General features: G+C 31.7%; 1 protein-coding gene across 2 annotated transcripts; it reads right to left on the bottom strand.

Moving 5' to 3' along the window:
* Positions 1–301: 301 nt before the first annotated feature.
* LOC148606892 (A-kinase anchor protein 10, mitochondrial-like) lies at positions 302–22,906 on the bottom strand. Of its 2 annotated transcripts, XM_088544216.1 has the most exons (14): positions 22,754–22,906; positions 17,976–18,068; positions 16,965–17,009; positions 15,739–16,353; positions 14,068–14,166; positions 12,959–13,043; positions 12,646–12,769; positions 12,189–12,325; positions 11,621–11,765; positions 9,533–9,641; positions 7,010–7,196; positions 6,702–6,781; positions 4,224–4,261; positions 302–2,544 (listed from the first exon to the last, which is right to left on the bottom strand). In XM_088544216.1, the coding sequence occupies exons 1-14, from the start codon at positions 22,776–22,778 to the stop codon at positions 2,428–2,430; spliced, it is 1,899 nt and encodes a 632-aa protein (XP_088400342.1). In that variant the 5' UTR covers positions 22,779–22,906; the 3' UTR covers positions 302–2,427. The 2 variants fall into 2 exon arrangements, with proteins under 2 accessions (XP_088400342.1, XP_088400343.1); XM_088544217.1 differs by lacking the exon at positions 16,965–17,009 and having other exon boundaries at positions 22,754–22,893.
* Between the last annotated feature and the right edge of the window lie 4,924 nt (positions 22,907–27,830).

The raw sequence follows: 27,830 nt of genomic DNA, 5'->3' as shown, positions 1-27,830 counted from the left end.
CCATACACTTTTGCTCATGCTACAGTTTAGAAAACAGAAAAGTTTGTTTTGGCCTTTTTCAGTCTCTGTTTTTAACAGTTTGGGCCAAAACCCCTAAAATTGATCTCAGTCTGGCATTTGTGGTATGGAACCTTGTGGTTAAATTCATAGAGATGCATACTCCTTTACTTCAGTTATATACATGTAGTGCATTTTTTGGCCTCTACTTCATAATTTAATGATTTTTTGGAATATTATTTCTTATATGTGAATTATTTTACAATTAGACAGAAAATCCCAAGGCATAGCTGGATAACAAAAACACCTGGTCATTTTTATTGTAACAATCATGATGCATTATAATACTTTAATCTCAGCAATAAAAATATCAAATAACGTAGATAAATTCTTATGAAAAATAATATAAAACAATACATTCAAACCATGTACAATCTCTCATGAACATGTTCATATTGACCTAGTACAGAAACATTCCTTTTTTTTAAAACAAAGATGCAACTGATGTTACAGGTAAGTTACTAAGTTTTATATGTGTACTGTCATCTTAATGTTCAGAATAGCTATGTAAGCAAAAAATCATATTTTCTTTTCTTAGTTTATACTGCTTACCCAAATAACACAATTTTTTCAATTCATTGCAGCTATGGCTGCTACATTACCTAAACAAATATGTGAACTTATGATCACATGTGGAGGATCATCAATCAGTTATAGATCAGTCAGTCATTCATCCAACTGATTTGTTAAACATATGATCACCTTTTTTTTTAAACCATGTGATTGTTGATCAGTTCATATTGATGTAAGAATGATTTTTGTCATTTTTCAAAACACTAAATTTATCAACAAAAAAAAATCCTCTAGGTCTACATTTAACAAGAAATCACATAAGTAGTCTATAAGCAATTTCAGTTGGTTCAACTGCTTCACAATTTTCATTACTAGTCTAAGTCACCAATCTGTAAATTTATCTCAGTAAAAAGCAACACTGTCTTCTCAACTTGAGGGGACAATTGTAAAGATGGCATCCTAATTTTCTAGTTCATATGGCATTAATGAAATTCATGTTATAAAATGTTTTTTTGCCATAAACTTTAGTAGGAATAATTAAAGGAAAAGACTTTGTTATTGTGAAAATCATTCATATCAAAACTAATTTGTCAATTTTTTTGAGAATTGAAAAAGAATCATTTTCCTCTTCTATCTAATTTATCATGATTTATTATTAGGAAATTTGAATTTCCTGCCACTATGGGTGCCATCATAATCACTTATGTTCAGTCATTTTTTCTAATTTTCAGATTCCTTCGGTTTTATCCATTTCATTAAACAAGCCTTAAAATGAAATTTGAGAATTTTTTTTAATGAAATTCTTGTGATTTCTTCAGGGAATTTAATAGTTAAAATCCTTAGAAATCCTTTCCCGCCAAATTTTCAAATGATTATATCTAAAAAACAAGAACACTGACCCATCCTTTTTTTTTCTATCCACATTTTTCTCATGTGAAAGATCTTAAAGATTTAAAACCCTTGTAATTTTTAAACAGAACAGAGAACATCCTAAAGAAGAGATTGAGGCACAATGTGATAGGAAATACCTGAAACATTGACAAACCACAAGATTTGCAGATAGAGGACTAGTATTTCTGAGGAAAATTTAATGGCTTAGAGTAATAATACTATTCTTTACATATTAATCTGAAGTATTGATATCAGTACCAAACCAACATAATATCCGAAGCTATTGGTTAAAATAAAGTTTGATAATAACACCATTGCTTCTTCTGTTAGAGGAGTTCTGCAAGATGGCTATCTACATGTCTTAAAGGTAATGCTTTCCTAATCAAGATTTTAGTTAATACCACATACAGGTTATCACATTTGTTTCAAATCCACTCTAACAATAATGATCATATCACAAATTCCTTTGTCAGAATGTTTGATGATACAGAAATCAAAGTTCTGTAACAAATCTTCATGCAATAAAAAAACTTGCATAAAACCTGTTTATTAGCAACAAACTCGATCTATATGCTTGTTTTCATTACAATGAGAGGCAAATTTACTATGGCACTTCATATATGTTGATGAAAAGTTAAAACATAGCACTGTTGAGAATTATGTAAGGTTAAAGTTCATTTTATTCTATTAAAATTTCAAAATGTTATAATTAACATTTATTACTACATTTATATTTCAACTTTTTTTTGTGGAAAAGTATCTTCAATAACTCCCTTGAATTGGGCATTTTAATTAAACATTGAACATATTGGAAAGTGTGGGTAAAAGGAAACACAACTGAAAGTACTAGTAGTAAATCCATGTACCTAAAGTCATATCTAAAATAAGATTAATAGCACTTAAACCACACCAATACTAGATATGTCATAGAAACAATAAGCTAGAATTGATATAATGCTGTAAATCTTATGATGAAGGTCTATCATTGAAAGACTGTGATTTCATGGCTCCAACTGTTTGTGTTACAGATGTAACATCACTGATTATCATCTGAGCTATCTTGATCGCCATTTCTTCATCTTCCTGTTCAATATAAATAAATTGGAGGTTACTATAAGCAACTCATAAAGTATTATACATGGGCCAGCTACTGGTAATTGTTGTTTAACAAATACAGCACCAAACAATTATTGAATTGAATTGAGATTATGTTTTTTAATAACACAACACAGTACAGGTTAAACATCACTAAGTCTGCATAACAAATATATGTAAATATCTTACACATGTCATGTAGTAATCACTATTTCACGGCAGAAACTGTCTCCTCATGAGCAATTACTGCAATGCAGTGCAAATGATTAATCTTGACCAGTAAAATAACTTATAAAATAAAAATAAATGGTGCAATATTTTTGGTCTTTGTCTCTTGATTATAATAGAGCAGTAACCTAGAACGATTTATTCACGTTTCTCCAACAATTAATTATTAGACTAAAACAACATCAATTAAGGTTAGGGATTAAGGGGTCTTCAAAAGGGTTTGATACTTAAAATTTACCTGTATTTTACCTTTCTTAACTAAGTAAAATACTTTTCGATTTTGTGTTTGTTTGATCACAGTAATGTTATTTTTTTTGCTTTGTTCTGATCTGCATTATATTGAGCTCTCATCTGTTGGTTGAGAAACCTGTCTTTAAGGATAGCAAGTCTGTTGTCGATGTTTCGGTATTTCTTCTGCTTTGATCTTGTTGTTACGCCTGCTGCTACCTGTATCTGATTGGCCTTGGTGTGTGCTTTTGTTATTTGGAGCACTTCTATCAATTTGTGAATGCTCAGATGGGCGTATTTAAGTTTCTTCAGCTAAGTTTCTTCAGCTTGCTGTGCCATCCAAGTGGTTGTTGGCGCGTGGTCCTTCAATTGAGAAATGGTTCTATAGGTTCCTGTCTAGTCCCTCTATCCAGTATTCGGTTACATAGTTGGCAAAAGCTGTTATGTCGATGCATATCTCTTCTGTGTCTTCTAATGCACTGAACCAAACATCCTCTACCATGTCTGTTGGGATAAGTGGACGAACAGCTGCTCATCTCACCAAAAGTCGTAGGTCGACGTTCTCTTTGTAAACTGTTGTGAGTCCAAGTTTCTATGTTCGCCGCCAAATACATTAAGTATAATGACATATGGGATTCATCGGCAGTTCGTCTATGACGTTTTCGTGGTCTGGGTTGATGTCAATGTACTCTACTGAGCGTAGTTTAGGTCTTTGTTATAGTTTTTTTTAGTTGGTATTGGTGTGGTTTCTTTTGGTACATCTCTGTTTTAATCGAATTGAATACTGCCTCAGCTTTTTCTTTTGTAGATGATTTTAATACAATTATATTGCCTAAACAAATTTTAAATTATTTTATTTTAACAAAGAATTCAAATAATTACCTTAAAAAGATAGAAATATATTTTTAAAAATATTTATTGCTTTAATATTTGACTTTTTTTTTGCAAAAGCAGAAAAAAAAATAAATGAAAAAAAAAACATTACATTATTATTATATTATTGTGTCTCTAGTCAATGATATCATTAAAAAATATCATCCAACATTTTTTATTGGTAAAGGTAAAACACAGGTAAATTTAAAATATCAAACCCTTTTGAGGACCCCATAATCCCTGACCTTAATCGAAGTTGTTTTAGTCTAATAATTAAATGTAGGAGAAATGTGAACACACCACCTAGAACTTATAGCAGTCCTGTAATTACACCTTACCTTTTCTTTGTCTTTTCTTCTCTTAAAGAATCCACTACCTAAAATATAATTGTCATTTATATCAATCAAAACTTTCAATATAGGTCAACATCAGGCAAGTTACTAAGCATTTAAAATCTGGGTACTTGAAAATTGGCATGGTGTGAACTGACATCTGTTATATCACTTTTACTATTAAAAAAAAATAGATATCAGTAAATTAATGAAATTTACCCGTGTAATAAAGTTTGAAAATTAACATGTGAAATAATTTCTGTATGTTCACTCTCAGACTTTCTCCCCCACAAACATTACAATACTATTCTCTTGTGACATTAACTTTATTTGACGTCACTGATGATTGGGATCTGGAATGCCAAACCACAAAATTTATTGAAAATAACAATAACTATTGAGAAAATCTATAAAACAAAATGGAATATTCAATAGGTTATCTTGATAACCAAAATATAATTACTCATGCAAAGAACACTTGGAGATTTAAAGTATTCATGGAACAAGTTCTACACACTTGTTAAATGTTGGGGTTCTTCATCATTCCTTATCCTATTTTGGTTACCCATTCTCTGCATTCATTAAATTGTCCCTTTAAAGGAGACATGACACAAAAATTATTTTTTTAAATTTTTGGTTTATTTGATTTATTACACCAAATATATATCATAAAAACTCCCCTTGTAGTCACTTATGTCGTCTAATTGAAGATAAATTGATTTAAAAATCAACGATGACCAAAGCCATACGAATTTTAATGAGCCATGCGGTCACGTGAAAAACAATGTCAGAAATATTTAAATATTACATGTATAAAGACTAGACTATCCACAGAGAAGAGACACCTCTTCTGTTCAAAAATTACATAGAAATATTTCATTATGTTCTGTCATGTAAGATTGCACTTTTTACATAAAGTAAATTAAATTCATATTCTAAGATTTAAACTGTTCTGATCTGGATCTTCAATGAAAATATTGATTTCACCCTATTCTATAGAAGTCACTCCTGACAAGTGTACCAGTACCAGGGAGTGTAATATAAAGTCCCAGCAAGTACAGAGAATAATGCGAACTGTACCAGTACCAGGGAGTGCAAGATAATGCCCCAGCAAGTACAGAGGATAATGCAAACTGTACCAGTACCAGGGAGTGTAATATAATGTCCCAGCAAGTACAGAGGATAATGCGAACATGTATTTTCTTATTAGTTTTTGATAATTTTATTTAATAACCCATAAGGGTGTCGTGCTGAAGCTTCCTCGAGTTCTTAATCTTTTTTGCTAAAATTAAATATTTTAAATGATCTATAAAAAAATGTTGTCCATACCAGAAAAGCTCCCTTAGACTCATGTAGGGTCACCTATTATATACTGTGTATTGTGTCAAATTCTTCATGTAAACTGTTTTATTTCAAATCCGTAAGACAAAAGAAATTCGATTATATTTGAATTATTATCGAAGTCATACACCTGTGTTACCTGGGTCGCGGAACCATGTAAAGATAAAAGAAACCGCCCACACTATTATTGGGCTTGTTTATTAATATAACCCAATGGCAAAGAAAAAACAATACACAGAGTGTCACTAATTTCGTTGTACCCTCCAGTTCCTTAAGTTCTTAAAAATAGTGTGCTAAGTAGTTGTGTATTCACCATGTATGAGATGTATGCCTAACAAAAAATGATAAACTGACAGAAAACGAGGAAGAACTTAAGTCTTCTAACTTTTAAACATGATTATTGCAGTGCACCCATACATACATCAGTGGACCACTCTCCCTGCATTATATATGATTATTGCAGTGCACCCATACATACATCAGTGGACCACTCTACCTGCATTATATATGATTACTGCAGTGCACCTTTACACACATCAGTGGACCACTCTACCTGCATTATATATGCAAGCTATTTTCGAAGATGTATTAATTTTTTTGGGCACATGTATACATTTTCAATGTACCTAAACGGTGATTGAGAACCAATTACGTAGCACTTCCATACATGGTAATTGAGCATTTCTTCCGGTTTTCATTTATGCATATTAATTAGGTCACTGTGAAAACCTGATGAGAAAACGTTTCTAAACATACAATAGTTTTTATAAATATAAACGTTTATAAAATGATATTTTTTGTGTCACGTCACCTTCAAACATATGAAAGATGCATAGTCTAAATTAAAGTCTGTGTATTTTTATCACTTGTCAGGAAAAAGATTTGTCAGTTATGAGATCTGCAATGAACTAGTTGCATGGAAGTCAAATATCTATTGATGCTTATGGTGATGATGATGATGATGATGATGATGATGACGGCAATGGGGACAAAGACTGCCATACCATTATACAATTGTAAAATAATGGCAGTCACAATGTCAAAGGGTTTCTGTAGTTTTTTGTCAATGCTGACTGGAGATTGAAACATCAGTAGGGCCATAATAAGACCCATAAAACAATTTAGAATAAATAAGTACTGTACCTTTAGCTTTTTCTGTGTCTGGATGCGGATTGAAGTCTGATTTAAACTGACCCAAGTTGTCTACAGTACCCATTGCCATTCTGTTAAAAAAAGATCGTGACTAGAGTAATATTTAAATCATTTGGCTGTGTCCCTGAATTCATTAACCTATATTAAAAAATATTTGGTTTAGATTCAAATAATATTGTACACCAGAAGTGATGTACAATGTATATCCCTTATATATAAACATTCTTTTAAATAAAAATATCTCAAATTTTCATTTCTTATTTTACCAAAATTTAAAATACTAATAAATCAAATCTCACTTCTGTGCATCTCGTTTCCATAGAGAATCTGGATTTAATAGTCCTGAGTCAATATTCATATCATTTTCAAACTTGCTCATGGCTTTCTTAAGGTGTAGATTGGTTCCTGTAGCAAGTAAGGTGTTCTTTGCAGAACTACGCAGACTCTCTCCACTATGTGTACTACTGCCAATTGAACCTTCACTATCTGTTAAAAAAATCATTTGTCTCATTTTAATAATTATGATGATTTCTATTAAAAAACTGTTTTGAATTTGCAGAGCATACGTTTCTGACAAAGAATGAGAGAGTTCAAAGAACTTCAAAATTGCCATTAGACATTTACCCAACAACTAAGAAATAGTAGTAGATTCAACATGTCAAAGAATCCTTACTGACCAACAAGACAACACATCAGAAAAAAGTAATATTTTAGTTAATAAAGCATTTCAAACAACCCCGTGAAATAAATTTTTAGTTGAAACTAGACCTGTGTGTGAGCTCATTGTCAAATAATCATAGTCTGCAACAGACAAAATGCCTAAGTCTGATTATTTCCATTCACAAGCATCCAAAAAATAATTACCTTGCTACATTTACATCTACATTTAAAGTTTCATCAAAATTCACTTTATGGTTTAGGAAAAATGAATTAGCTTACCAAGTTAATGGATAGACAGGCAGACAAACAAGGTTATTTCTATATTTGGTTAAACCTAAGGGTTTTGGACATACATACATTAATCTGCTGTCTGACCCCTATGTTCTTGACTTGACTATTTATGAGCAACTCGGCGGGTGTTTATAGAAAAGCAGAGGACACTTACCCTAACGGTGCATCTGGTCCATGCTCCTAGTTTTTAGTGGAGTCTGAGGTGCTCATTTACTTTTGATACTTTGTATGTATGATTGTAGTTACTCTATGTTCTTTGTTGTGTGTGTCTGTTTTCCATGTCTGGTCTTTGTCCCTGGATTATACTCTTTTGATTACCACTATAACCTTGGTTCCCTTGATTACTCTTTCTATTACCGATGCCATGTTTTTAACCGATCATTTCCAAATGATCATTTTGTTAAGAATACCCTAAAAAACAAAAATAATAACTTTTTTTTAAATTCTGTATAGTAATTCCTGAGGAGAAGATTTTTGAAAATAATAACATCAAAAACACGTTCAAAAAGGACAGTAACTCCAACAAGGGTCAACAGATATTCACCAAACTTTGACCACATTTTTACTTTTACCCTGTCAAAATTTGGTTAAACCTAATGCTTTTGGAGATATATGCAAAAATCTACTGTCTGACCCCTATGTTCTATTTTTAGCTGCCATGTTTTTAACAGATCAAAAATCCAAAAGGTCATTTTGTGCAGGATACTCAAAGGAACAATCACCTTAAGTTTCATCCAAATCCATTCAGAAGTTTCAGAGGAGAAGATGTTTGAAGAAATTGTTAACAATGAAGATGACGACGATGACTGTCACCAAGTGATGGCAATAGTTCACATGGCCTATGGCCAAGTGAGCTAAAAACTAATTTTTTTTAACGCACCTGGTCGAAAGGCCATGTGAGCTATTGTCATCACTATGTGTCCGAAATTGAAGAATTAATCAAACAACTCAAAAACAGTTGGGTTTAGCTAAAATCTGGTGAGGGTAGAATTGTTCAGCGTGATGGGATGGACCTATGCCAAAATTTTCAGAAAGATCCATTGACAAATGAATGAGTTATGGGTCCTGAAATGGATTTTTTCCCCAAATTTTACATTTCCAACTTTGAAAATTTTCTATGAAACTATTGGATGGATTAAAACAAAACTTTGCAGGAATACTATGTAGAATATGTTTAGCAATCTGTGCGTGTGGAATTTTGATCTTGTGAAAAACATGGCCACCGTTTCTAAAAATAGACCATATAGACAAATTGAAGAATTATGCAAACAACTCAAAAACAGTTGTGTTTAGCTAAAATCTGGCAGGAATTAAAATTGTTCAGCATGATGGAATTACCTACATGTAAATGCCAAAATTTTCAGAAAGATCTATTGACAAATGAATGAGTTATGGGTCCTGAAATGGATTTTTTTTTAAATCTCCTCTTAGACAACTTGTATGATGGATTGTAACCAAATATTGCATGAATGTTTGTTAGGATATCCTGAACAATTTAATATCTGTTGAAATCATGGCCACCACTAATAAAAGTTAATGACTTGTTGAAATAACTTGAAAAACAAAGTGTTTAGCCTAATTTTCTAGGGGGGTGGGGAATTGGAAAACAAACAAACATTCTACATGGTTTTAAATAAAACACTTATTTTTACCCTTTTTGGCCCCATATTCTGAAATGGTAGGGGCCACAAATTCCAAATTAAGTATACTAGAATTCCTTCAGCATTTGGTAAAATCTTATAAAATTCACAACAACTGGTCAACAACAACTAACGTTATCGCATGGAAACAAAGTGTCTCCAGACGACAATGACGAAGCCAACAACAACAGCACCATGACATTAAATTTTGAAATTTTCACAAATTATTACCAGTACGTTTCCTTGGCTTAGGTAGCTCTCTCGAAGAATGCACAGTTCCAACCAACTCAGACAGGAACTTATAAAATAGCTCACTTTGTCGAAACTCAGAGAAATAAACCTAAAACAGATTTTCAATCATTATATGGTGGTTTGTGATTTATGATACACAAAAATTATACCTTATTTCTCCAAATATGAAAACATTTATTTCTATCATTTTCAAATTCAAAGGGAGATAATTTATTTCCTAGAGGTCTCACTAACCACTTCCGGGTCAAATGACCACCCCCCTATGTAGCACCAAAAACACACTGAACCTAGACATATGCATTGTAAGTGCATTATTTGCATGTATTATGATTAAAAGTAGTCAAAATAAAGCTAAGAATGTGTACTTTAAAATCATATATGTAATTAACTACAAAAGTGTATGAATATTGTTTACATGTGTGAGTAATTGGCCTCCATGCTGTCAGTTAGCAGAACAGGTAAAAATGTGGATTTTCAGTATTATTTATTCAAGTAAATTTTGTGAAGAATTTCTACTATCATCGTACCATTAGCATAATGATTTTGGAAGCCTAACTTTCCAAGCTTCGCAACAGTATGCAACTTTAAGATGTCATTTGTCCTGGGAATTCACAGTGAGACTTTGAAAATTACTTTTTTAACATGTAAAGTAATGGAAACGTTAGAAGTGGTTAGTGAGACCTAGAATATACTAAATCAAGAAGCTGCCAAGTTGACAATAAATGGTATCTTCCAAGTTTTGCTTAAAAATGTCCCGTATCTCAATAACAATAATAAAAGATTTTTTTACATAAATTGATATATATCAGGAAACAACATACAAGTATCTGAATTTGGAAAGATATATGTTACAGGACAAATTGGAATCCAGTACAAATCAGAATTCTAATTTCTACTAGGACAAATTGAGATATACCAATTTGCCCTATTAAAGAGGATTCTGGATCATCCTGACTTAAATGAGTGTACATTCATTAAAAAGTTAATACATGTAAATAAATTAATTTCAGATAAATACTGTAATCAGATTGATTAAAATAATTTTGTTATATCTCAATGGATAAAAAAAATATTGACACTTCGCGCAATAAACAATATGCACATGGAAAATTTATGTTATTTTTCAATAGACAATATTTTTATCATACCCAATTCTTAAATAAAGAAAAAACTGAAAGTGCGTTTGTGTTATATAATGATAAAATAATTATCTGATAAATCATCTTTTATTGAAAAAAAAGTGGTAAAGATATTTTATTGATCCCAAATTTGGGTTGTCCCCGTGACCTGACTTTTAATCCTTTAAACTCTGTTTTCAATTGTGTTCATTTATTATCATTAAATGGAAAGTGATAACATGGAAGACCATAAAAGATTGTTTTATGAAAAACTAGCTGAATATAAAAAAATTTCCCTAAAAAATATGACAGAGAGAAGTTTGTCTTGTACGGAGTCAAATATGCATTGATCTTAAAGTGTCTTGATGCTGAAAAGGGACTTAAAACAAATGAAGGAGCAAAATTCAAACACTGGGCAAATTGAAAATTGTTCAAAATATTGAAAAAAGTTGCGATTTATTGTTTTAACTTGACCACATACTGTAGCTTGATTGAATAAAATATTATTAAATGTAGTTTGAATTAAGTATTCAAACAAATTTTATAGTTTGCAATGTCAGGACGATCCAGAATCCTACTAACTTAAATTTCTAGTACAATTCTAGATCCTACTAGAAATTCAGTAGGATCCGAAATCCCCCTAGTACAAATCAGGATGTCTCAATTTGTCCTAGTAGAAATTGGAATTCTGATTTGTACTGGATTTAAACCGGTGAAAATTAGAATTCCAATTTCTACTAGGACAAATTGAGACATCCTGATTTGCCCAAGGAGGATTCCGTATCCTACTGGATTTCATTTTGCCCTGTAACATACATGTACATATATATTTACAAAAAACCTACCACAGTGAAACTGTACCCATTGTTTTTTTTAATACATCTTAGAATTAAGGTTTTTGAAAAATACATATTCATAATAAACAAAATATTTAAAAGTGAGAATAAACCTTATCAATTGTTTTTAACACTATAACTCTTGGTTTGGCAAAGCAGTCTGGTAAAGGCCCTTCCTCTTGACAGATATTACCCTCCACATCAAATCGACATTTATCATTAAATCCAAGAGGATGAGTGGCTTGTAAAGAAAAATATCTGAAATAAAATTTTGATATTCTTTTTAAAGAGTCTTCCCTTTAATACCAACATGGCACAAGGATGTGTAACACAAAATTTCAGCTAAGTATTACATAAATCTCTATTAATGTTACACACACATTTTTTGAAAATTTAGTTGCAAAATGTTATGCAGCAGTACCTCACTGATTAAAATCATACTGACATCCCCATCAGCCAATGATTATTCACATCTTTCTTGTTAAATACTATTGCAGTCACATAATATCAAACAATATTTTGATTCACTATCTACAGACATGTATTGCTTTTATCATAAGACTCCAAAATTAAGACAATAGAATATTGTTTTTGTGAGTTTTTTTTTAAATGTAGTAAATTCTCATTGCTAAATAAAGGAATTAAATAACAGACTTGGTGGTAATGTCTAATGAAACTTACTTGTCATACAGAACCATTGCATCCGATTGGGCTTCCATCCCATCATACCCTCCTTCACATGAATGTAAATGTTTTTCAAAGTTTTCTACAGCTATCCAGAATTGAAGGAGATTACTACCTCCTTCCTGCTCCATAAACTGTAACATAGTTTTAAGTAAACATGAAATTAAGAAAAACTTTAATCTTAAAAACATTTGGAAATCCAAAATGTACATATAGGGGTAAAGTTTTTATTTCAAATAAGATAATTGTGCATCATGTACAAGGTTTATACGTTAGTACTATATAGCTGTATGTAGTTAATGTAAATATTTGTTTACAGTACATCCACCAAATCAAATGTCCATGAACCAAATTTTGTCACACTATATGAACTATTAAATTATTTCAGTATTTTACATTTATAGGCACAAAACTGATATTTTCAATTAATCTGTCAATCAATTAGATTTGTTACCTCCATGAAGTAAAAGAAAGCAGGATCATAGTACAGGAAGTCAGTCAAGTAAATAGGACCACTAGTTACCAGATCAATCTGGTACTTAAGATGAAATTCACTACCATTATAACTTGGATAATGTCTGAAAAAAAAATAGAGGTATACATTATTACAAAAGAAAAAAAAATGTCAATTGATGATAAATGCATTTTGCTAGACACACAAAAAAAATATTACCCTCCACTCCTATGTAAAAAATGATAAAGTTTGGGAGTTCTTTCTTATGCTTTGTTTGATATTTCTGTGTTCATAACATCTACAAGTTTCTTACTCAGATTTCATTTTGGATACAGCAAGAGCCTGAGACTGGACAAAGCACTCAGGATCAACCTCTCCATCTTCTCTGCATATTTTACCTGTTAAAACAAACATATTCATGCATTTAAAATGGACTTAAAATTTCAAGTACATGTAACTAAAACTTGATGAAACTTACTGTACATGTACATGTATGTGAAAAAATCACATCAACAACATTCAAAACTGTTTGCAGCTGCATCTCTGACATGATCTAAATAAATGTAGCTAGCGCTCAATATTCTTCTTTTAAGACATGTAACAAACAACTGATGACAAAAGCTCTGCAAAACAGAATAATTCAAATCTTTGATTACTTATTGATAAATCCATTCTGACTACATATCTATAAAATTGAAGCCTTGATTACTTAGGCCTGAAGAACTTAAAGTACCTATATTTCCACTAACCCTACCATTATTTGTTTTGCCTACTCTATAGAGATCTTTTTTTTCATTTTTTACAATCACTACTACTATTAAAGTAGGAATGTGCCTACAACACAAACCAGTCAGGATCTTTTGAAAAAAAATAAAAATGTTTTGTTTACCCACTGATCCTATTTTTTTGAGCATGTTACTGGAAACGCATGTATTTTTGCCTCATTGATATATTCACTCCAACTACATATGAATAAAGTTGAAGCCTTGACTACTTACTGATACATCCATTCTGACTACATATGAATAAGATTGAAGCCTTGATTACTTACTGATACGCTCACTCTGACAACATATAAATAAATTTGAAGCCTTGATTACTTACTGCTACATCCATTCTGACTACATATTAATACATTTGAAGCCTTGAATACTTACTGCTACATCCATTCTGACTACATATGAATACATTTGAAGCCTTGATTACTTACTGCGACATCCATTCTGACTACATATGAATACATTTGAAGCCTTGAATACCTACTGCTACATCCATTCTGACTACATATGCATAAAGTTGAAGCCTTGACTACTTACAGCTACATCCATTCTGACTACATATGAATAAGATTGAAGCCTTGATTATTTACTGATACATCCATTCTGACTACATATGAATAAGATTGAAGCCTTGATTACTTACTGATACATTCATTCCTGCAGACATCATCTACACCTATAGGGTCTAAGGCATCCTTGGCTAAATATTTATTGAAGATTCGTACAGCATCATCTTCTATACCTGCATTATACAAAATATATATCATTAGACATTTGGACAATAAAGATTGAGTTCTCCCCAAGGAATTCAGGATTCAAAATTCATTGATAGCAACAAAATAAGGTCTCTAAACACCTTAATTTACATGTACATGTACTTATAATGGTATTTGAATTCATTAGTTTTATCTCACAGCTCACAGCCAAGATAAGCCAACACAATTACACTACTCATGGCTCTAGTATACATACATTTCCCTAACCCATTACCAACAGCGAGCTAATTGTTATATCAATGTTTACTGTGGAAAGCAGAATTCTAGAGTACTGACTAAACAGTATTACTATTTACAGAGAGTAATATACAGTGTAAATAATTTCAGGAAATGAAGATGGTCTTTCCCTGATTAAATTACCATAACCTGATGAACTTTCTTAGGAGGTTAACTGGGTAATTGACAAGAAGTTTAAACTTTGATTTGAATACATGTGCCTTTGAAATAATAGAAAGTTTAAATGTTCTCCTCATTGGTCCTGTTATATGTAACTACAGTGTACATATACACAGGAAGTTTATCAGGTATAGATGGTCAATTTAATCATCAACTCTGTTCCATGGAGTAAATTCTGTAATTAGTCCTCATTACAAAGGCTATGTTATCCAGAATTTTTCTTCTCTCCTTTGTAAAGTTTTGTAATGAAAACTAACTTTCCTATTTGTAAATTAGAAATAAGTATGCATAATTTACAAATGTTACAAATTTTCCCTGGGCTTAATTTTACTTTGCATGGAAAATGAGGAAGTGGAAACTGCTATTATTTTCTACTAACATTTTAACATATATGATAACTATTATTTAACAGCCACATAACATTCTTGTATATAGAAACCATGTAACTTACAATAAGTACTTTAAAAATCCTACACCTACCATGTCAAAGAAAAATATGGAACTACAGGCAAACCTGTCTTAAGTGACCTTCTAAAGGAGAGGAAATTAATGGTTGCATAAGGCAGGTGGTCCTTATAAACAGGTTCATTTTACATAGAATGCACTGCATAGGGATATTCTAATCAATGTCTTTTTAGACAGCTATGTTATTGCTGAATACATATGGTTGTCCTGACAGAATTTACTGCACTAAAAGTCTTATTGAATGTTTTATCATGTGTGTAAAGTATGCAGGTACAAATGTAGGTCATCAAAAGTGAAATTCTACATCTTCTTTTGTTAACATGTTGTACATCATATACAGAATTATTAGGAATTTGGAATTAATTCTACCACTTTGCATTTTGCTCCTTTTATTAAAGAGTAACCAAGGGAACCAAGGTTACAGCAGTAATCAAAAGAATGTAATCCAGGGACAAAGACCAGACATGGAAAACAGACATACACAACAAAGAACATAAAGTAACAAAAATCATACATACAAAGTAACAAAAGCAAATGAGCAACTCAGACTCAACTAAAAACTGGAGCATGGACCAGGTGCACCACAGGGTAAGCATCCTCTGCTTTTCTAGAAACACCCACTGAATTGCTCATAAAAAGTCAAGTCCGGGGTAGCTGAAAGAGGAAAGGAAACTCACATTTTTTCAGTTTATCTGTCCAGTTTTGACTGGGATCTTTATCAGAATGTAGTTTATGTGCTTGTTTGGTTTCATCACAGTTTTTTGAAAGCATGTCAGCATCTGGGTAACCTGAATGTTTTTGATTAATTAAGTTAGCACTATCACATGGACAGTTTGTGGCACCTTGAATATTTTGAGAAACATCCTTGATTACAGGATGAGAAGCTACCTCCCCTCCTGAGGAAGATCCCTTGTTGGCACAAGTTGAGGAATTTATCACAGATGATTCATTTCTAAAGGTGTTTGTTTTTGAGTCTCCTGCTACATCGTCATTTTGACAGTGTAAAGATTTGTGACCAGAATTTGCACCAGCACAGCCCCCTGTATTGCACTTGTCTTCTCCATCATCATTCCAAGTCTGACGTTTTTTCTTAGCAGTGTTTAGTGAATGTGTCCTTATTCGGCTCCAAGTTGCTGCTTTGAAACTTTCTGCATCTAACCAAAACCTGACTAGCTGTCCTGCTTTACGATCTTCTAGAAACTGAATAAAATATCCTAAAGAATTTTTATCCACAAGAATTTCTTCCAGTGTTTTACACAGCTGGGAGGACTTCCTCTGTATTGATTCAATATCTGAAAAAATAAGATCATGTAAGTATATTGTTCAGAACACAAGTGCATTGTATAATGTTGCAGGAAACTACAGCAAGCAATGTGTTCATTAAAAAATGATTGCTTGGGTGAGAAAATTTACTTTTAATTTCAGCTCCTTAAGATATATTTTTTTATAAATACTAAGAATAAAAATTACTAAGTCATACAGTAAACATTAAGTAGATGAGTGAGGAATCTGAAAGTGTGAGACGTAAGTTATCATGCAAAAACAATATTCCAAATATCTAAGCATTCCCTCCAATAAAAGCTGAGAAATCTGTTCCAGAAAGTCTTAAAGATATAGCCCCTTTAATGAGTAGAGGTATAAAGAAATACTGTGTGGTGGTTCATTTTGGCAGTTGTAAAATTTGACGGTTTTTTGAAGCAAAACGGTATACACAAAATTTGGGCATATCTAATTCTGAAGGATAAATGGTGCACTAAGTACTTAAGGCCAGGGTAAATATTTTGCAGAATTTATTTTCAGGTTTTTAGAATGCACGCTAAAATAAACAATAATTAGAACCCTGTGAAAATTACCTGCTGTCTTTACACTACATAATTACATGTACAATAAGACAATAACTTACTTTCATCTCTAGCAAACACATTATCAGACAAAACCTGGCCTTGAGCTACAAATCATAAAAGTAGTTTACATGTAATGAAGCTACATACAATGTACATGTACATCAGACGGTTAATGAATACTGAAATCAGTACAAACAACTAATAGTGGCAGAAATCCATATGTATACAAGTAACACTGTACAGAGTTTATTGTACAATGTCAACTGTTTCTTTATATAGGAAAAACTTGTAAATAATCTGCCATAAAACCTATATAAGATTTTACATCTTTAGAATATGCACATGAATTTTAAACATACATGTACATGTATATAAAGACACCCTTTGTTATAGAACAGATATTTCAGACAATAATTTTGCCTGGATTAGGAATTAAAAATGGCATTTCTTCTTTAATATATATACACACACATGTATATACTAATGAGAAAAACAGACAGAAGTGACTTCAAAAACCAGGGAGAAGTGGGGAATGATAAGGAAGAAGTGGGGAATGGCCGATGGCCCTTGGAATGATATAGGAATTGATACAGCATGCAATACAGATTTTGACATGTAATATTCAGTATGTATATACATATTAGTACAATGCATCCTTTTACAATTTATTTAATATCGTACTTAATTCAATATTCATGTACATTTACATCTTACTTCTAGTCATTTATTCTGAAATAACTGTTAAATGGTTATATGCTCATTTATTTAATATCCATCTGACACTTCAGCAACAAATAAAAGCATTTTGAAGATTGGTATCCACCATTTTGTGTTAACACTTGACAACTCTCATATGCAATATTATCAGAGTCAATTTCAGAGTGCTTAAAACAGTTGTTTTCTTTTGCTTTTCTATTGGATCTAGTTAATATTCACTGTAATAATTTGAATTACTTCATTGTACCTGTAAGTTCAGAATGTGATATCATAAATGAAAAAAATGTAATCATCTGATTAGTACATGCAGATACATGTGATGAAAAGGTCATTCAAATAAGAATTAAACTTACACACTGTGCCATTAGATAAATCTCTACTCCTGTTAGATGGCGTTCTCTTCAGATTACCAGGCTGCTTCACCTCAGTTGGAACTTTGTTCTTATCTGTAAAACACATATTTAGTAGATATAGTGGAATTGGTTTTATGTTGTCAAGATGTTCTTTTTTTTTCAGATTTTTACTAGTTCCATTTCCTCCTCAGATCTTGTGCAAGTTGACCACAACTGACCTCTATGTGAATGAAGAACTTTTCCTGAATGGAAGTTAATGTGAAATTCATGTGAACTGGTATATATATGCAATACATGTCCATTTACATGTACATTGTACAGACTGTACTTGTAACTACTGGATCAAGTACAGTTTATTATGGCTCAAAGTACTATTAAACTTCACAGTATATAAAAATCTGTTCTTGCAGAAATACAAAGAAGTCCTAAGTTTCACCTCAGAGCAAACATATTTTTTTCAACATTACAAGATTCTTTTTACATAATGATTAGCTATTCACATTAAGTTATTGAAACAAGACAGAGATATTTAAAAAGGCAGTGGCTATTTTACGTTTTTTTCCAATTTTTGGCCTCAGTTTGGCCTAAACCCAGAAGTAGTTAATACAATGAGTTGACATAGTAATGCTGCTGAGAGACATCATTCTTATTTATATTCCTGGCAAAATAAAGCACTATACATTAATTCTGCTCTGGAGATGGGCCAAGAAATGATCCCTACTCCCAAAAAATCTCACTTTTTTGGGTAGTGGAAACTCATGAGTCATGACCTCTTTTTCAAGCTCTCAAGTCATTACTTTTGAACAAACTCTATACAAAACAGCCTTGTTTTAAAGCACAATCATGCTGCTTGCAGATGGAAACAAATTGTTCTTCCCGAAACTAAAATTAACAATGCCAGAACTAATAAAACGGAAACTGAAGGCCAAGCCTGGATAAATCAGGGCACAGAACAACAAGGCTTAATACTGATTTCATAGATATGCAAACAAGTAAACCTTTGGAACAGTTTATGCGGGAGATTCTCTGACACTTTTTCATGTGACAGACTTTTTTGTAAAAACAATTTTATACGTAAAAATTTAATTATTTTATTTTTTTACACAAAATATAATACATTTAACCAGAAATCTACATGTAACACAAATCTTTCAAATTTTTCATAGATTTTGTGGAAGTTTCTCCCACCCTATATGGATATCATCTATAAATCAATAGTTGCACAGTATCAAATTTTACACACATTTAAAAATTTTGTTTCATTTCACTGTTTCCACAAATTTTTAAACCTGTTCAAAATTAATTTGACGTGCAACCATCCACGGCGGGCATTAAGGGTGGGCAAAGCATGGACAAGTCGATTTGTCATGGGCAAATGAAATTGTCAAAACAGTTATTAGCTGTAGTGTATAAATTTTATTTCATTGAAATGTGGGTATACAAGATAAAGTTACAATAAATATTTTTTTTTTTCATTAAAAGAGATCAACTTAAATTAATTGGCTATATTCTGGAATTCTTCATTCATTTTCTAGTTTTTAGTTGCATCAATTCCCTGTTTTAAATATAATTTATCACTCTTTAATAATCATCTAATACACATGTATGTATATGACTTCCATATGTACATTCATACATACAATTATATTTTGTTCTTTATTTTAAAGTTTTTTGTATGTTAGTTTTACAATCGTCTAATATTTTATTCCTTTTTTTAAGATGGATATAAAGATCATTATAAGCAATTCATTTGTAAAATGTAATATGTCAGAAAAATAAAGCTATTTTCTTAAAAAAAAAAAACATATACCTTCTATCTTGATTGTTTTTTTCATCAAAATGTTATATTACGTTCCTTATACATGTATTTCTTAAAAGCAAGGTTGCTTGTTAAACAGTGTAAAGCAATAAAAATGATATTAAAACAAAAAGGAAAATAGTAAAAAGGCAAGTAAATATTTATTTATGTAGATACACTCCTTGAGACGTTTAGGTTTCCCATACGCACGCTAAACGCTCACCAAACTCACGATAAACGAAGAACGCTCACAGTGTGCGTTTAAACGCACGATTGACAAAAGATGAAAAATAATAAAATTAACAAATAATGATGAATGGAAAATAATCAAAGTACAAAAATAAATGAATGCTTCTATCATGCGTTAAAACAACGCCTCTATCATGCGTTCATCGTGCATTTGAACGAACGCAAAATGATGTGTAAATGCACGATAAACGATGCACGAATGCTAAAATGGGAAACGTGAACGTTTCAAGGAGTGTATACCAGCATAATGATCAACAATAATAATTCATGATAAAATGAAGCACACAACAGACACAGTGAATGTTCATACACATTTTAATTTTCTTCTTAGGGTTGACAGGGTTACACAGTAACTCATTGATTTTGCAGACCACCAGGGCATTATACATATAATTTTCCTTGAACACTGTTCAGGTTGGAGAAAAGATACCAACATACTGACTTACACCACACTTTCTTTGTTTGTCAAGAGGTCTTTTATTCAGTTTATTCCACCATAATATAAATAAAACACCAAGATATTGCCTGGGTTAAAAAGAATGATTTTCACGATACTGACTGCAAGTAAACCTGACATTGTGGAGCTACAAATCACTTGGCTAAGGTCTCTCTCAGACAGCTGTTTTTGTTAGTTTATTTTATTTCTTAATTTTTCATTTCTGATGTATAAATATCATTACATTAATGACACATGAAAGGTGACAATAAATTTGAAAAAATACATTCTGCCACTTTTGTATCATTTTTAAGTCTGGAAATAATCACAATAAACTTTCTACCCAGTCTGAGCTTTCAATTTTCACAAACTGTTTACATTAATTGCTGATCATTGTCCCTTCTGATTGCAGCTCATGTCTTCTTAAATTAACCATCTGCTAAATGTATGTAGGGCTACCAGTCATAGTGGGCAGAAAAGTAGTAAGTTAGTTGTAAATAAAGAGTAATCAAGGGAACCAAGGCTACAGCGGCAACCAAAAGAATGCAATCCAGGGACAAAGACCAGACATGGAAAACAGAAATTCACATCAAAGAACATAAAGTAACTAAAATCATACATACAAAGCAACAAAAGTAAATGAGCAACTCGGACTCCACCAAAAACTGGGAGCATGGACCAGGTCCACCGGCAGGGTAAGCGTCCTCTGCTTTTCTAGAAACACCCGCCTAGTTGCTCATAAAAAGTCGTCCGGGGTAGACAAACAAGGAAAGGAAAACTATGACCCGTTGAATACATCAGTTTTCATGGTGCTGATGGATACACCGTTACGATCCACGAGTTCATGATGACGACCATAAAACTTCTGTAGTGATGACTTCAATCTTGTAGCAACATAATATACTCCATTTTTATTTGCTTTCACTAATGCTCATTTGTTTTCAAATTCAATGCCCAAGATACATTGTACATGTACATGTAATTAAGACATGTTGAAGTTGTGACCTCCTATGGATATCATTCAATGAATTTATGTAATCACTATTCACATTAAGAAAATTATGATGGACTTAAAAAGACACCAGTCCTTACATATTTTCTGGAGAAATGCTCACCATTAATGAGAGCGAGTTTCCCCAAAAAATTGATTTGGTACAAAAACCATTTTGTCATGCTACTTTCCCCCAACAAGGAGGCTGCACTAGACTACTAGTGATTTTGGAGTTAGTTATTAAACTTATTTGATATTCTAAAAGTGTACGGTTTTTTTTCATAGGACAATTTTGTGTTTTAGTCCTTTTCTTGTGTTATTTGTGGACTTGATCATCTTATGTTATTTTTTCCAAGGTTTAACATCAGTTAAGGATTAAACATGACCGTTGTTCCAGTATATACAGTTTTCCTTAGTTCGCAAAAGTGGGTGACGAAATTTTGACCTTGCCCCAGTGCAGCTAGCAGTCGATAATAAATACTCGCCAAAATTTCTTGAAATTCACCAGTTTTTTTCTTAAATGGACTGTCTAAATTTGTATTTATTTCTAGAATTGTAGAAGCATTTATAGCAAGCACCACAAAGCGGTGTGAGCTCTACGGTTATTACATGAACTATCTTATTTTCCGTCCACCAAAATGCTACAGAAAAAAAAGTCATATCCCTGAAGTAACAAAAAGTTACTGTCCATACCGAGAAAATTCTTCATTTCCTTCATTCAAACAAATAAAAATATATAGGTCAGTGTTCTAGAATTCCCATTACCCCTCACCTGTGGAAAGTAGATTTTGACCCAGGGAAAGTTTAATTTCTGGTGGCTGGGATCTTTTCAATAGATGTTCAGAATTTTAGAAAAAAAAAACAATTTTTTTTATTCATTCACTGGGGAAAAAACCAACATTTCCTTAATTATATAACAAAGCAGACTTGCTTGCTGCCTTTTCTATTATTACAAGTCTTGCACCGATGGTACACATATGGTACAGCTCACAGGTCATCGATATAGGCAATGCCTACACCATATTAAAGGAAGAAGCAAAATATTCGAACATGAATATTAGGTGACATGAGCATACTTTAATGAAAAGATCCAATCCCAGGAATACCAGCAGATAATCAGGGATCTGAAAGTACAGTAAACCAAGATACTAAACAGTCCTTTTAAAGACTAACAAAATATGTGTCAGTTGCACGTGTGCATACGACATTCACGTACATGTAGATGAGAATTTCACAGGAAACGCCTCCTTAACGAATTACAAAAAAAAAACATTCTGTAATTTGGAAAAAAAAATCAAATATACCTGTCTTTCTTTTGAATAGAGGCATTTTCTTGTATTCAAATGCTGGTTGGTCTACATGATACGTTTTGTAACTTGTGATACTTTCACGAATGATGTTTTTTTATCAATTCGTCTGTTCTGGAGGCAGCCATGTTTGTGGATATGGTTAATTGCAAATTTAGGATTTTAAAAAACGGGACGAATAATGCCTATCTCCAGGCTTCGACTGTTGAAGTAAGCACTTTGGCTTCCAAATAAAAAAAAATAAACAACAACTTTCGGAAAAGTTTAGAAAATTAAATTTCGTTGACTAGATTAGGGTGTGTATATTAGATGTAAAGTCCATGACTAGATCTATATAATAAAACTTAATTTACCTATTATATACAGTTAGTACTTTTGGACACTATGGTAGTCCCAGTATAACTTTATGGTTGTGAAGTATGGGGTTTCAATAATAATGATATTTTTTAATCATTTTTGTGTATAATCTTCTATAAACAAACACTTGGATTTAAAAAGTACACCTAATTGTATTTTGTATGGAGAGTTAGATAGATTTCCAATTAAGAATTAGCTATGATAAAAATTTTGTCTATTGAAAAATAACATAAATTTTCCATGTGCATACAGTTTATTGCGCGAAGTGCAATAAGCAAAACATGCACACGGAAAATTTATGTTATTTTTCAAGAGACAAAATTTTTATCATAGCCAATTCTTATAAATTAATTTTAAAACATATTTTTATCTTTAAACATGAGAAAAGTAGCTCTAAATTTAACTGAATAAGGGCGTGTCAATATTTTTTTATCCATTGAGATATAACAAAATTATTTTAACCAATCAGATTACAGTATTTTTCTCAAATTAATTTATTTGATATTGTCATAAATTAAACTTTCTTGAAAGGGTTTATATGTAACAAACAGTACAAAATATTTTCCTATATTGTTTAAAATTTTGTGTAACATGCCTATAGAACATTTTTGTTGCATTCAATTTCGTTAACATGTATAGAAAATATATTGATTCTTGTGGTCATACAAAATATAGCATTGTCTCATATAGTTAAACACAGGTTATGTGAACAATTCAAACAGTCATGGTGTGATGAAGTTTTTGATTCTGCTAAATATCTGCATTATAGAATATATCAATGTAGTCAAAATTATATTAAAATATTTAATTGATCTGCATTTTGGCTTAAGAAACGCTTTTTGTAATTATAGATGTTTGAATCACAGATTGCCTCGTTACAAAGCAAGGTCGATTTTGGGAAGTTAGTAGAGACGATCGTATTTATGATATCTGTAATATGTATATAGTATTGGTGAAGAATTTCTCAATATTTTTTAATGTGATTTTTTTATTGAAGAAAGAAAACGGTTTTTATCCACATGATTTTCTGAAGAAACCTAATTTTCTGGCATGTACTCATTCTTCACTAATTTACCACAGTGCAATAAAGAATACTCTGTGACCAAACATTGATAATATGCATATTATAGCGGCTGAATACTATCTGGGATCTATATTGTAATACTTAAGTTTTTACCTGTCAATGCTTCGACTGTAGAGATAAACACCTTTGCTCCCGAGTCAGAAGTTCGTGTTTGTATACCTTGCTATTCTTTTCGCCACAATTTTTTGTTTAAATTGTATATCGACAATCGATTGCTAAGCTCATATGGGTGAAAACAGCGAAATAAAATACTGGGAACCTTGTAAATGATAGTGAATGGTCTTTTGAAATACGTAACTTTTCAAAGAAACAGTTCATCCACAATCGGAATCAATTGAAATAAAATTTGCAAAACATAAAGAGTAAAAATCAATACTCAGCGTCGTGTCAATTTCAGTATCCACTTATATATACACAAAAAGTTTCCACTTGTATTGAAATTCCAAGGTACCACTACTTTGCATATTCGCCGATTTCCAATGCAATGTTTCGCATTCGTATATCGGCTATCATATATGTTGTTACTATGGAAAATTGTGGAACAGCAAATTACGACAAGCTAGAATGACAATACGACTCAGTTGTAAGGCCAAAGTCGCCAAAATTATCAAAGAGGTTGATAGTACAAAAACTAGTTTGGAATATTAAGTGCTACTAATTTTTTTTACAATCAAAACAACTTTCGCACACCCTGTGACCAAACATTGGTAATATGCATATTAACGCGTGTGAGAACTAACTGGGATCTAGATTGTAATATTGAAGTTTTTTCCGGTCTATGATTCAACTATAGAAATATTGTTCTTGATTTAGTACAACGTATACAGCTATTCAATATTTGAAATATAAAAAAGAAATAGACACTTTTGCTTCTGAGTCAGAAGTTCGTGTTTGGTGTACCTCGGGGTTCGTTGTCTGGCCCGTGGACTTCTGTGTAACTTCTTCCTCAAATACTTCAAAGTATAATTCATGTATGAACTAACCCTAAGTAGACTAAAACCTGTTGTTAAGTGTAAAACCCTTTATTGAACGGGTTTTCGGCCCTACAACTTGACCAGCTGAATTGGATACTGATGCAAAACATTCATTTCATTGCTGCGAACTGTGTCTAAAACGGATAATTTTCCGAGGAAAAAAAAAACAAGGAAAAGGTAAATGTAGCCTTGTCTTACATTCGTATGGTTGTGTTTGAAGTTTTAAGATTGTCTGCTATGCACCCATTCTTCACTACTTTACCAATATGCAGTAAAGAAAAATAAGTTTTTACCAGACTAATAGAAAGTCTTTAGTTGTTCATGAAATCAATGAAAGATCTTATTAATTTGCTAGTTGATCAGTTTGACGATATGAATCAATAGGTTGAATTTGTCTTGGCTTGAATATTTTTGATATGTCTCCAGTTGGTGTTATAAAGGAAAAAAAGGGGTCTGCGTAGTTTTGATAAGGTTCTGGAGTCAAATTATACCGCCATTGATAAAACGGTGACTTGATCCTATGGCATACTCTTTTTTTTCTACCGGTACACCTGGCCCATGCTTCCAGTTTTTAGTGGAGTCCGAGTTGCACTTTGTATTATTTTGGTTAATTTATGTTCTTTCCTGTGTTTGTCTGTTTTCATGTCTGTTCTTTGTCCTTGGGTTACCTTTTTTTTTTATTTCCGCTAGAATCTTGGTCCCCTTTATTACTCTTACCATTTGTCAATCGTTTCGAATCTTCCTAGGGTTTCTCCAACACTTTTGATTGATGACAGGGCATGATAAACTTAAAAGTAAAGACCACACAGAGGAGGCCAATTCCAATGCCAAGGCGAAGCTGTCCTGATACAATGGGATCACAGGGTAAAACAATACTGGTATTTATTTTCAAATGCTAGAGATACCGACTATGCTAGAGCTGAAGGAAACAACAAATATAAATACAGCTATTTGGGAATCCCTTTTATCCCTAGTGGATTTTTTTTTTCGGTGTAAAAATGAGCTGTATAAAAAGTCTTTGAAAGCATATATTAGGATGCAACAATGTATGTCATCATCAAATCCTAGTGTATCAATATTATAACATTTATATGACCATACTATAAAACCTATTTTATTATACGGATGTGAAGTTCTGTAAGCCTGCAGTCTGTAAAAAGAATGAACAGTATATTTTGAAAAGGTTTATAAAAATGATTTCTGTGAAAAATCTCGTGTGAAATTTCTAAAATATATCATAGGAGTTAATAAGAAATCAAGTAATTATGCTGTGATGTCAGATATTAGGAGGTATCCGATGTTACACTAGTACTTTACTATCATATTATGAATGTTGAAATATTATTATAGAATTAGCAATTTAGAAAGTGGACTCCTCATCTACTTGATAGTATTTGTTGTAGTTTAAAACAAATAGTGCCGCACCGAACAGCAGTTGTCTGAAACTAGTATATTCTATAGCATTTTACCAGTTGTAGAACATTCAAGATGCAGTGAAAGGAATACAGTTTGAGAAGTCAATAGCACTTATTCGGAGAAGATATACATTGATAGTAAGTAGAAAAAACACTTGGTGGAGTTCTTGGTCACAAGAACCATTTTTAAAAGTTCTGTAATTTCATCAAATATCATACGATCATCTAAATTATTTACTGCCAGTCTATCTGTCGCCAATGCATTCTCTAATATTACATTTTAGGCGGATTCTGAATTGAAAGCTTTATTCGTGTCGACCTCTGTTTAAGTATCTGTATTTTAGATTACACGTTTTCTACACGAACCTAAGGCAACTATGCAAATTTAACAAAATATACACCTACAAAACATGTTTTTACGAATGATTGAAAAAATGGCCTGTTGTATTTTCGGAAACAGAGCGATAAATGTAAATTCCAATAAATCAGTTATTTTGCGAAAAAAAACACTTGACACATTAATTACTGGTTGAGCAATGTGTAGGTATTGTTGAAAAAATGTGTAAGTCAAAGTTAATAAAAAAAAATTACTGAAAAGGCAACCATTCCTTTACTTGATTCGTCCTCACAAATTAAGGGTTTTTTTCTAAACATTCCAAACGAAATTTTCTGACATTTGAAGCATTTTTCAACATTGACCATACTTATCTATATGACCAGAATTATAAAGTGTAAGTAATGTGTTGCAAAATTCATCACTTTTAATCTTTTTTTCAATAACCTGCAATATTTTTTTTTTATTTTACTGCAACACTTTTTACTTAAATGTAAGATATGTTTATTAATATCCATTTTTTTCATTTATATGCAACTTTTTTTATTATCATTCCACAATCTTATTGAAATGCAGGAATCTTTAATTAATATGTAATTTGTTTCATTAACATGCAAGATTTGTTTTATTATAATGCAGGAATTGTTTTTATAGTATCATTCAAATTTTATTTTATTAATATGCAATCTGAAAATATTGAATAATAATAAATAATAATAAAAAAGGATTGAATAATAACAAAACAAATGTTGAATACAAGTTCCGAAGTGACGAATTTTGCAACACATCACTTGACCATAAAAATGGCTCAGTTCTTTTCCAAAAACTGCAGTGAAAGAGGAAATTTTTTTTTTTCATTGTCAAATATGAGTATGATCACTCTTTTAGGAATTACGTATTTTCATTGATA

Source organism: Perna viridis, chromosome 9 (genome assembly GCF_037379345.1).
Source record: "Perna viridis isolate PV_CMFRI_1.1 ecotype Kerala chromosome 9, ASM3737934v1, whole genome shotgun sequence".
In the NCBI taxonomy this organism is placed as follows: Eukaryota; Metazoa; Mollusca; class Bivalvia; order Mytilida; family Mytilidae; genus Perna; species Perna viridis.
This window is presented reverse-complemented; position numbering and strand designations above follow the sequence as displayed.